The 12678-nt window shown below is 32.7% G+C and overlaps 1 protein-coding gene across 2 annotated transcripts; it reads right to left on the reverse strand.

Annotated features, from left to right (window-relative positions):
* Window positions 1–4518: 4518 nt before the first annotated feature.
* LOC126673141 (uncharacterized) lies at window positions 4519–11140 on the reverse strand. Of its 2 annotated transcripts, XM_050367130.2 has the most exons (12): window positions 10266–11136; window positions 9900–10130; window positions 9604–9786; window positions 9046–9270; window positions 8650–8928; window positions 8498–8563; window positions 7653–8150; window positions 7485–7553; window positions 6592–6756; window positions 5799–6015; window positions 5370–5714; window positions 4519–5188 (listed from the first exon to the last, which is right to left on the reverse strand). In XM_050367130.2, exons 1-12 carry the CDS (start codon window positions 10992–10994, stop codon window positions 5076–5078), a joined length of 3120 nt encoding a protein of 1039 aa, XP_050223087.1. In that variant the 5' UTR covers window positions 10995–11136; the 3' UTR covers window positions 4519–5075. The 2 variants fall into 2 exon arrangements, with proteins under 2 accessions (XP_050223087.1, XP_050223088.1); XM_050367131.2 differs by lacking the exon at window positions 4519–5188 and having other exon boundaries at window positions 5440–5725; window positions 10266–11140.
* Between the last annotated feature and the right edge of the window lie 1538 nt (window positions 11141–12678).

A 12678-nucleotide genomic window follows, 5' to 3' on the forward strand; every position in this document is an offset into this window, starting at 1 on the left:
AAAATTAATTTCATTTATAATTTGAAAATTTCCTAAATGTCGTGTACTTCTACTAGTATTAAGGATGCAATCATTGTATATGGTGTATTTTTCTAGTATAAAGAGATTAAATTAGGGGGTTTAAAGAAAGGCGGCAAACGCGTAAATCTCGAAGAACTGGATAATAGAAAACAGTTTTCTCCTAGCAGAAATCGAATCATACACCTCTTTATGTCCTTAAAATGTAGTTACCACTTGACAACAAATCTACAATCTCATTGACAAATTAGGAATGTTAAAATATCACAAAATCTTCAAAATTAAACTTGAATATGCTGGTGAAAATCAATGCAAAAAATACATTTAAGGAAAATGATAATAAAGGGACCAACATTATGAAAATGAGAGTATGAGATGGATAAAAGTGGGAGAGTTGCCGTAACATAGTCCAAAACAAAAAACAAAAAACAAAAATTAATTTATAGCTTATAAACCTAATCCCTACAATGCATAATACAAAGATGCTTTAATTACAAAATATGTTGTTTCTTCTTAGGGCAAATAGCCTACATTTTAAAACACATGCATTATTTAATTACATGTACTATAAAGAGACAGGGAGAAGAACACAAACTAGTTTCTCTAGAAAATTGCATAAACATAGACATTAGGAGCATTTTATTAATACTTTATATAAGATGATGAAAAATCAAGCAAAAAAACAGCTATCTCCTACAAGAGTCAAAGCTAAGATCCTGAAATTGAGGTCTTTTTTTTGGGTTGTGTTAGGTTTGGAAAATGTTTATTCTTTTACTAATCAATTGGTGAATTGAATTTAGCATCATTTGGATTATTGATTTAGTCTAAGATGGGAGACCATTGGTCGGTGAGAGAATGACTAAATTTCTCTTTTTTTTTCTTTTTGAAGCCACGAGTATGCATTTGACAATGAAAAATTCTTGCATTTACCGGGTCTGTGTTAGTTATGGACTCAACTAATTAAATGTTAAAGAAAACATATTTTTTCTAGGCTTAATCACTCAAAAAGGTTTAATTTTTTAAAATAAATTTCATTTAAGGTCACTTTTTTTTTTAAATGTCAATTTTAGTCTAATTTCGATAAATATATTTCCATTGCAGCCAACTAGGGCAATGTCTATTGAAGAGTGTTTATCCCATGCAACCGTTGCGCCACGTCATTTTTACATCAAGCCAATGAGCATTTGCGATAGGGAATCTTTTAATTAATACTTATTTTTTTTATCATTCAATTTTCCACATGGCTAACGCACAATTGGTTTGTTGCACGAATGACATGGCGCAACGGTTGTGTGCAATATTTTTTCTTGAAAAAAACCAAATACTTATTATTTTTTTCAATTATGACCAACCCTATTTTTTTAATCACAACAAACTATTGACGAAATTAAAATATTTGTCATAAATGAAAAAAAATGGTATTTATTGAAAACAATTAAGTAGTTAGCTACAATTAAAACACATTATTTGGAATTAGGTCACAAATTATGTTTTCGAAAGGTAAGACAATAAATGAAAAGGTGTCAAAAAAAAGATTTTTTTTAATTATTAGGCCTTCTTTTTGTCAAACTTATCATTTTTTTTGATACTTCATTAGTTGGCCTCATAAATAAAATATGAACGGGTCTAGACAAGAACTTCCCTCGACACAATATCTTGCTCAGAAAGTCATTCATGTGTAAAATGCTTATAGAATAGCTACTTTTTTGACCTAAAAAAACCCTTCAACTTTTACATTTAAAAACTCTTTTTTGACTATGTAACCTCAAGTGTCCTTTATATTTCCTCCAACATCCATAAACAACAAGTCCAACTATTTTTGTCCCTCTTTTTCTATCTCTCTCAACCTATTCTTGAAAGGTGTTTTAAATTTTCATCAAAATAGAAACAAAACTTGGCAAGGCTATGTTTATATTGAAGGTTAAACCAAAGTTTTTGTTCTTAATGATCATATTATTGGTGAGTATGTCAGAATTTGAGAATGGAGTTGATGGAGCAAGGTCTCTAAAAGATGATCATATTCATAGTAATATTCATAATCAAGAGGAAGGTTTTGATAATTATGGGTTTGTTGCAACTATCAAAAGACAAATACCTTCTGGTTCGGACCCTCTGCACAACAAGTAGCTAGCTTCATTTTTGAAGAGATGTGTATATACAAAATTTAATATGCATAGCCTGCATAGGTTTTTCTTGCTAATGGCATGAATTTACATGTGGGTATACTTTTTTTTTGATTTTATCTCATCATTTTTGAATAAATAGGATATATTATACTACTCTTTCTTATGTTGTTCCACTGTAGTATCTAGTTGTTCCATGCAATTACAATCATTTAGGTTATATTTGATCGATGGAATAGATTCGGAATAAAATAGTTGTTCCATATACAATTGCTATATTTTATTTTGGTTCATGGAATAATAATTTGATATAATTGTTACTCCATAATTTTATAGAATAAGTATTATTCTCCGAAAGTAAAGAATAATTATTCGTATTCTATTTCATGTTATTATTTTTCCATTAACCAAATGCAGTCTTAAAGTTTAAAGAGTTATACATATTCATACTGTGTTATACTGTAATTTTCTTCAACTAATTTGTTTTTCCTAAGGTAGAGTTAATTATGAAGATTCAACTTATAAGGGATGAAAGTCATATAACAAGAACTTATATATGATCTTTCAAAAAATTAAACTATAAAATAATAGACAACAATAAGATAAAAGCAAAAGAAATCGAAAAACAAAGAAAATTCTAGACATAAATCCCCAAAACTTAACACAACGAAATCGTTGGAAGGGTGTTTCGAAATTTTCTTGCACCGATTTGTCAATCAAACCGCTTGGACCGTTAAGCCTACTATTTCCGATCGTCGATCTTCATCTTCATTAAAACTCTATAGAGATAGATACATACCTTTTCATTTCTTAGATCTACAATACTTTGGAGTTAAAACTCAAACAAACACTAAAATCTCTTGTGGATTTAAGAAATATAAATAAAGAAGGGAAAAAGACTTAAATTTTATTACTAACAAGCAAGAAATAAAACCCAAATCAAGCAAAAACTAGACTTTTATTCTTAGATTTATTGAACTAGACAAGTAGATATAGAAAAACTAATAATATGGGTGGGGAGAAGAAGATTTTCCGGCTAGCCGGAAAGATCATCCTCTCCCACCCTCAAAAAGATGAAGAGAAAGGAAGTTTTTTTTTAGAGAGAAATTAGAGCACTACATTTTAGAGAGAAAGAGGTTGTCACAAAAAAAAAATTCTTCAACTAATTGATTTGAGTGGTGTTAGTATAAGATATTATAAGAACTATTCTTACATTTCCTTCGACTCTGGATATGGTCTGAAATTCAAAATTCAACATGAATTAATGCCATTTTATTCTAAATAGATAAATGTAGTAGTTTGGAGGTTCGGAATCAAGACCATAAATTTCCACAGCGATCATATCATTTCCCGGTTGGTATCGCTATTAAATTTTTAGTCATGTTCTAAAGTTGAACAAATTAAATTTGCTACCAATTAATTTATATTGTAAATGAAACTTTAAACATATTTTTTTTTTACCAAAATGATAGACTAAACATTTTAAATTTCATGAAGAGGAAAATGGAGCAAGCAAACACCCCCAAAAAAAGAGTGAAAGGTAAAAAATCCAGATTTGAATGGTCCTTTAGGAGACACTAGTTTTAATTAAGCTGTGTTGTTAGGTTTGAAAAATATTTAGACTATTTTGTTTCATGTAATAGAATAGTTCTAATATAGAAAATAAAATAATCATTCTTTATTTTTTGAAAGAAATATTTATTTTAAAAAATTATGAAATAACAATTTCATAGAATTACAAGAATAGCTTTTCTATTTCGGATCTATGGGAAGAATCATATCATTTTATTATTTTCTCCTTTAGCGAGATTTTAATGTAATCACGAGCTCTAGTCTAGTCACTCAAGCAGTAGCATAGATGCTACTTCTTCAAGTAACAGAGTTTCAAATATGATGAAAGCTTTGGGTGTATAAGCACTTTCAAAGTCTACTACATCTGATGAGTTCAATATTTTTAGAGTTATTGAACTATAAGTTTTTTTACATAATGGCTACCAACGTTTAATTTATTATATTTTTTATAATTGAACTTGCATTGTTACATCATTGGATATAATAGAATAATTCATGTCATAAATTGTTAGTGGCAATAAAAATCTATATAATTATCCAACACTAATTATTTTTGGTCTGAATTACTATATTAATATCTCGTTCATCATCAAAATAAAATATAGCTATCAAAATACAACAAATGAAGTAATTATAAGTTATAACCATGAAGTAATTATAACCCTGCGTTTCATAGCTTAACTAGTCAAAAAAGTTACCCTTACGTCAGTATCAAGAGAGTGAAATTATATTCTCATAAATAATTGAAAAAGGAAACAAAGGTCAGTTTCTGGTAATCAAGTCAAAAATAGGGTTGCATATTCAATAAAATGAACCGTGGAATACACGTTTACGAATCAGAATCAAATTTACAATAAAAATTTGACTGACACGGAGTTTATTCAGCAGTAGAAAATGCGAGTAACTTCATAGCATAACATATACAATTTCACAACAATGAGATTTCTCATTGTTTTCACAAGAATCAATAGCGGAAATAAGTAAAACCATATGCATTGTCTCAATCCTATTTCTATGTATAAGGGCATCTAATTTTCCCATTTCACAAAAAACACATACAATTGATACATTGATTTCTATATAAAGAATCGCAACCGGTAAAAAAAGTGATAAAAAAATTGTTTCACCTGAAATCATTGCCCTGTCGCTCCAAGCTCTCAGCTATTTGCATCTTCAGTTTAAACTGTGCGCTTTTAACTCCTCCCATCATAACACTTCCGCTGATGCGCCTTTTAGTTTATGCATAGGAGCTCATAGTGACGCAAAACTAGTCACAAATAATTTCAGTTGATGCGGTGGTGATTTCCGACACATAGCTCCTAAAAACCGACTTTACTCTTGCTTATCATTGCATTCTTCTTATTAGCCAACGTGTATGCATGGCAAGTTCAGAGGGTCACTGCTAACTAAATTTCCCCATAAATTGGCCAGAGAGAGAAAGCAATGCTGTCCATCCCAGACTACTGTTTTCATCCCTGCTTTGCAGTAATCAAAACGTAAAAACATTCAGTATAATTTACAAGCTTTATGAGAGCAAGCCAGCATCTCGAAGAGAAGAATGGCTCCAAAAGCAGCCAGCAAGTAGCAAATACAATAAAATATTCAATATTAACAGTCATCAATCACCATGTCAAAGCTCATAAACATTCTGCTTACCTGGGAATGTTCCTGCAGCTAAAGCTGACATTTGACAGGTAGGGCCTTGTTCCAAGAAAACATGATTGTAAAGTCTGTCCACATCAAGATCATGAATATAATTGATTGAATCTAGTAATTCCTTGCGATTTCCATCATCTTCAAAATCATCCGAATTTAAAATGCTACATAGAGCTTCTTGGAGTCCTGAACTTGTCCATATGGAAGAGCACTCGCTTATAAGAGTAAAAATGCTTGTGTGATCCAATGAGCTTGATAAAATCCATGGCTTATAAAGTTTGATGGAGGATCCAAGAACTTCAACAACTCTGTAAATTTCACCAAGGGCAACGACATACTTCTTGCCTGCAGTTTACCTAGACATCTTAAAGTTGCATTTATAAACAGTCATAAAAATTCTTGTATATGCATAGAAGAATTCAGTAATACCTCGTGGATTGGTCAATAATTGGTCATGGACATTTTCTTGCAAAGCTTGCTTCCAAATGAAGGCACCATGTCTCAATTCTTGAAGACAAATAAACAGCATTTTGAACCATGCAGAAATGTAATTAGATTGCCCCTCCTTTGACACTGACTTTAAAATTTGTAGTGTTGAGGCCACATATTTGAGGAGTTCAATTGCTGATCTCAAATTGTTCTCTGCCTGTCAAATCAAAAATGCTAGCACTCTGAGCACAATTATATCAAACCACCAAACAATAAAAGTAGCTCACTCAACGATTTAGTACAGAAAACAAAGTACGCATTCATTCATTCATTCATTCATTCATTATCTGAGTGTCTAATGGGCATATGCTTTTTATTGTTACAAGCGTTTCTATGAGCAAAACACTAAACATCTGAAAGTTCCAAACAAAGCTCCATGTTAGCCATGGCTGTGGAGATGTTTATTTTTTCAGTGATTAGCAACCTCCAAGACTTTTCTAGAGTTCAAATGATCCCTACGCACAGAATACACAGTCCACAGCATATGCTCTCTACTGCAGCCCATCAATTAAGATACATGTAACATCTCGATCTGCCACAATTTTAAACTGTAAATACACCCATGACAATTATTTATAGTATTATACTATATGCATTATGATAATCGAATAGGACTGCAAACAAAGCACAGACAGCTTATTTCTTCAATGAAAAATGATATGAGAAATGATGGCTCTAATTTCCTGATTCCGAAAATAAATGTCCCTTCATGACAATTAAAGCAACTACTTACTAGTTCCAGTTTCTTCGACAGTTGATATTCAGACTCGAAAACACGGAAATTTGGCTCTCGCAGAATTTCAATAAAGGCACTGAGACTTGCATCTCCCGGTGAGTGATTGTCTGAGGGAATTTCACTGGAGAAAATGCTATCTTGATGAATTTCATTTTTAATATCCTGTCAACAGAAGAGAACAAGAAGTTTAAAACCCAAATGTCATTCTCCTTCATAAATACGAAGTGATTTCTAAGCAAAGCAGCACAACATGACAACTCAAACCACAGAGAATCAGTTCAACTTAAAAGGGGAACTGGAAATTTAAATCAGCATGATTGTGACATTCACCATACCCAAGAGAGAAAGAAAAACGAAAATGAATGGTCAAGGAAGAGAATTAAGTCCAGTTATTGACTATAGCTTTGCTCAAGATTGAGTTAAATTTTTGTGTTGAAAAGACATGCGTAACCAGAAGAGGAATCAAAGCACTATAGCTCTGCCTCTCATTCAAAAAACACATGTTCAACTAGAAATCAGGTATAAAAGAGAAAAAGAGGAGCTACAAATTTTACTGCAAGTCTAAAGAAAGGAGGAATGGGCTCTTATCTTAATGAAATGCCACTAAATCTCCAATTGTTTAAAACTTCATTTAATAATTTTTACCAAACAGCTAGTTATCGTGTTAAACAGTGAAAAATTGTTTCAGTTAGTGTGAACACAACTCCAAACAGGCACTAAGCAAAAGACTTTGCTGAGTGTTCTGCCACATATTATCACCACTTGCCAAGTTCTAAAGGCTTATAAACCATTTTTACTGATAAAGACAGCATTTACGATCGGGAAAAAAACAAGATAAGAAAGACAGCAAAGAAGATGGCAAAAAACATAAATAACATCTAGATACCAACCTGTATTTTTTTATCAAGAGCTTGTACATCAGCATCTTCACCAGCAAGAGCAGCAGTGTTTTGAGCTTTCTATCAAAAAGCAGATTTCAAAAACTTAATGTCATTGGTGCTCAACCTTAGATGGGGAATAAGGGAAGTAGTTGACAAATCTCATCAGAAACTACTGACCTTTAGATTTTCAAAATGGAAAACTGCCGCAAACTGCAATTTTTCCTTCAATTTTGAGAAGAACTGTACATAATCATTTAGCTCTTCTTTGTTTGAATATTTTGTATGAGACTCTCCAAGACCAAGAACAAATGCTGGATCTTCAACTTCTGCTCCTGTTGCAGCATCTTGAAACTCCCAAGAATCATCATCAGGATCAGGATTAGCATTTGCTAATTCAGAGGCGGTTGCAGTTTCATCGGAATCCAGTCCGTTTTCACTCAAGTTTTGAGCATTATTAACTGAATCATTCTGCTCTGCTTGACAGTATAAACTTGATATTAGATCCTTGATAGACATATCTAAATGGGGATTCTTAACACTATCTCTTAGGTTGTTGGTGGACATTTGGGTTGAAATGTCTTGATGGATCACAGAATGATCTGTTTCCTTTTCTTCATCACCAAAGATAGACAAGGGCAAAGCTCCTTTGTGATTGTCCGCAATTACCTTGTTCCCCTAAGCATGAAGAAGAGAAGCAGTTATGTGACAAAAGAACAAAATTTTGTGAAACCATGTTGCACCAACCAATAACTTTAGTATACGCATGAATTGAGGAAAAAAAAAAGTAAAGAAAAAACTAATACGAAGTTGTAACATCGCAGTAACCAATTGGGTTCAGAAAATAAAATTGATAGCGTGTGTGCCATAATCTCTTAAGTGCAAAGGTCAAAGAATGCCATAATCTCTTAAGTGCAAAGGTCAAAGAATGCCATAATCTCTTAAGTGCAAAGGTCAAAGAATGAAAAGCACGGTTTGGCAGACATGATTTCCCAGAGCACAAGCATAATAAATTAGTAATCCACCTGGAATTTACTATCAAATATGGAAGCCTCCACGGTAGCAAAACCTTCAAGAACCATTGGTTCTTCCTGCAAGAAATATAAGGTTCACTTTCTTCATAACTCTAAACTAAGTCCATAACGAGAAATAAAACGGGTTCTTAATAACATGTCACCTTATCCCCTGATCCAATTTCCGAAAATGCATCCTTGGACGGCCAGGAATTTTCATCAGAACCAACTTTCCCATTAACTGGGAAAATATGGAATCCATTTACAGTGTCATTCTGGTTATTTTCATTCAACATGTCGAAATCAAATTCAAAGTTTGATTCACCTGATTTTTGAGAAGTTTCTTGCGAAGCACCAAGTAAATCACCACTAACTTGAACGCCACTGCCAAAACCAAATCTGTATGCGGCTCCCTCTAAATTTTCCGGCATTCTCCCATCATCCTTGAGATTACAGAATGTCAGAGAAAATATGATGATCAAACTTATACATACGGCAGAGACAGAGGATAAAAAAACCCAAGGTGAAAATCTACCAAAATATATGAACTGCAGTCGTACCTTAGTATTTCTGTCCCCAGGCCTGGATGCTGCTTCTGCTGACGTGAATTCCCATCCGTCGTCGTCCCCAAAATCCTCACTTTTTCCAAATAAATTCAAGTTCTCTTGCTTTTCATCTAAATTCATCCCATTTAAATTTGTATGCATACTTCCATCCAAACTCGACCCATTACAGGTGGAATTTGCCCAATTGGAATTCAGCTTCAGTGAATTTTCAGTCTTCATCTGCAGAATATTGAATCATATCGTTATACCAAGAAATCAAAATACTGACATATAGCTTACTGCACTTATATATTGTTGTTTTTGATAAAGTTAAACAATGAAAAAAATGGCTTTGAAAAATGAAAAGAGAATTGTATTAAATTTCAGATACATCAATTTTTGCCAGCCGAGTAAAGGTTTCTACTCAACTGACAGCAAAAATCTTCTAGTCTGTTATTCTAAGTAATCTCAAAGTTCAAATTCTGATTATCATTTAGGTTTCCTAAGCAATCAAATAAAAGGTACACACAAACTCAGATGAACATACATTTATGTTGGAATTTCATCTCTAACCTGTAATACTGTTTCTGCGCCCTTGAAGTCCCATTCATCAGAACCGCCAGAGTCCTTTTCATCAGTTGAGTTTCCATTAAAATGTTTCTCATCCACTTCCACCCTACTTGAATCTGAAAATAAGACATCCCATTTTGGAAGAGACATACTGTAACTTGCAGCTGGAACATGTTTGGTCTTAACCTGGCCACCAAGAAATTTTGGAAGATTTAATCAAGCCAATAAACAGAACCAAGTACCATATAAAGTTAATTGTTTACTATCATCAACTAAACAGCAAAACCTCTCTATTTTACCTTATCATCTCCAACCTGCAGTTTTGAATCTGAGCCCATATATTCCCACCCATCATCACCAGCAGCATTATCAAGTTCTTTATCATTTCCATCAACAGGACTCTTACTCAAAGAATTTAAGCTTGAAGCATCACCATTAACAGTAAGATTCCACCCATCATTCCAATTTGCACCAAATCCATTAACATTAGGAGCTGACGGCATCCCAATCTCAGTGTCGACCTGGTTCGTCTGACTCGACCATTATTGAAACACGAATAAATAAGTAAAACGAAACCCCCCAAACTTTAAAATGCAACCTGAACTGAACCTAAACAACTACAAAATGACACAAAAATCAAAAACTACATGAATCACAATACATACCTTAGAAATATCTTGTGCATCCTTAAACTCCCATCCCTCATCATCCTCATCCTCATCAGCAGCATTGTTACTATCAAACCCTAAACTAGCTCCGTTTCCGACAGAATTTCGCTCTTTATTCAAATTCACATTCAGCGGATCCCAATCCAAATTCGATTTCAAATCATTTTCACCATTCGAGTCAATCACTTGCGAATCTAATTTTACTTCTTTACTAAAATCATTCTGTTTGTTATTGTTATTATATAAATTAACAATTAAATCATTCACATCAATCAAACCTGATCCTTTGTTAACATTATTATTATTGTTGTTCTTACTGTAATCGGTAAACGACGCCGCATCACCACCTGATTTCACCGTTTCTTCTTCTTCTTCTTCTTCGAATCCAAAGATAGATAGAGGCAACGCACCTTTAGGTTTCTCCCATTGAACCGAACCTGAATTGAACCGACCCGGAGCAGAACCAGGCTGGTCTAATTCCGATGAATCTTCTTCAATTTTAAAATTCTGATGATGATCTAGCGGTTTGGAGAATCTAGGTAGTGACTGAGTATGCGCCAGTCCACCGGAATTGATAATGAAATCTCCCCAGTCATCATCGTCCGGGATGGCAGCGGCGGAAACTGAAGATGAATCTCGGCCGTTGATCGGCGATGGATTGGAATGGACGGTGTGATTTGATGGCGCGAAGGTGAATTCGCCGAAGAAGCTCTCGTCCATTACCATCTTCCGCCGTGTCCTAGCGGTGGTTTCTTTGTTTTCACGAAGGTAATTGCGCACGTTATGGCCGTGCGCATGGTAGGATCATTTTAGATGCTAATATGAAATTGATCTGAGCCTGAGGAGATTCGATTGGATCTGAGCTGGCTGGCCGCCACCAATGCCCCCGCCTTTTAATTAAACGGATATTATTTCCTCTAACCAATTTATTAGTACACAGTGGACAATAAATATGTCATTTATGAGCTAAAGCCACACTTAACTGTATTAAATGGGAATAATTATAAAATAAATGTCCATTTGTTTTACTGACGTGGAACAACGACTTTGACAAATTTTTGATCAAGGAATTTTCTCTCTCCTATCCAAGAATAAGTCTCTTTCATATTTATATTTTTTTAATACATCAAATTTTATTAAATGGAAACCGAAAAAGTTAGATTTATAAGAAATTTGAAAAATTTAAAAATTAAATTCAATGACCTGACATGAAACAAAATATTACTCTAACATATATTGTTTGATTCGCAGATCAGGTCAAGAAAACAAAAATTTAAACTTAATTATATGCGACAAACAATCAAATATGTTTTTGTCACAAAAAAGCAACCAAAATAAATTCAAATTCTCATCCTCCTGAAAAAAAGCAATTTATTATAGTTGAATAGATAATTTTAGTTTTTATTTACCGGGAAATAATCTAAATTTCCATCCTATTTCATTTAAATCAAATTTATATATAACTATTTCATCAATAAATTTTATATTAATGAGAATTCTTTATTTTTAAATTGATTTTTTGACTTATATATTTTCAAATTTATATATAACTATTTCATCAATAAATTTTATATTAATGAAAATTCTTTATTTTTAAAATTAACGATTTATCAGAATTTTTCTATTAAATTCTGAATTGACTTTCGAACTTGTCATTCTTGTTTTCTAATTGAATCTCTAGAGTTAGATTTACTTCAATTATTTGTCTCTTGCCTTCCGCCTAATCAAAATATCATACCATTATCTAGAAACAATGACAAAAATGGTAAATCAGTCGGGAGAATTTTTTAACAAACTTTAAAATTGAATTATCTTTTTGATATTAGAAGTGTCATGAACGGATTCCGCTATGAGAAAACGTTTTTAAAGTTTCCACATTCAGACTAATTTCCACTCGAACCAAATAGGTGCTCTATGAGAGATAAGATTTTCGCTCTAAATTTTATACGGTTATATACATGAATACGGTTCGAACGCGACCTCACTTAAATTAAATAAACCTTCTACCAACTAAGATGCATCTTGAAAGTCCAATATTTATATATGTTAGTGAGCTCAATCTAATTTTATTTTGCGACTCAAACCCAGATTTCAAAATTCAAATCGAACTCGATTAATTTTATTTTTTTAAGAGTTCGACCTCGAACTAATTAAAATATTGCAACTCGACATCAACTCAATTGTTTATATAAATATTTTATAAGCTAAATCTCAATATAAAATTAATTAAATAAAACTCTTGAGCACAAGAGAAGCCAAGAATTTTAGATCTCTGATTCGATTCGATAATTAAAGCTCGCTTCGATTAATATAGAATCGACTTTGATATGATCTGAATAAACAAACAGGTTCATCTGGAAAATGATACGACAAAGCTACTAAACACACACATAAATTAGTCCTACAAATT

The sequence above is a fragment of the Mercurialis annua genome, linkage group LG3, assembly GCF_937616625.2.
Source record: "Mercurialis annua linkage group LG3, ddMerAnnu1.2, whole genome shotgun sequence".
In the NCBI taxonomy this organism is placed as follows: domain Eukaryota; kingdom Viridiplantae; phylum Streptophyta; class Magnoliopsida; order Malpighiales; family Euphorbiaceae; genus Mercurialis; species Mercurialis annua.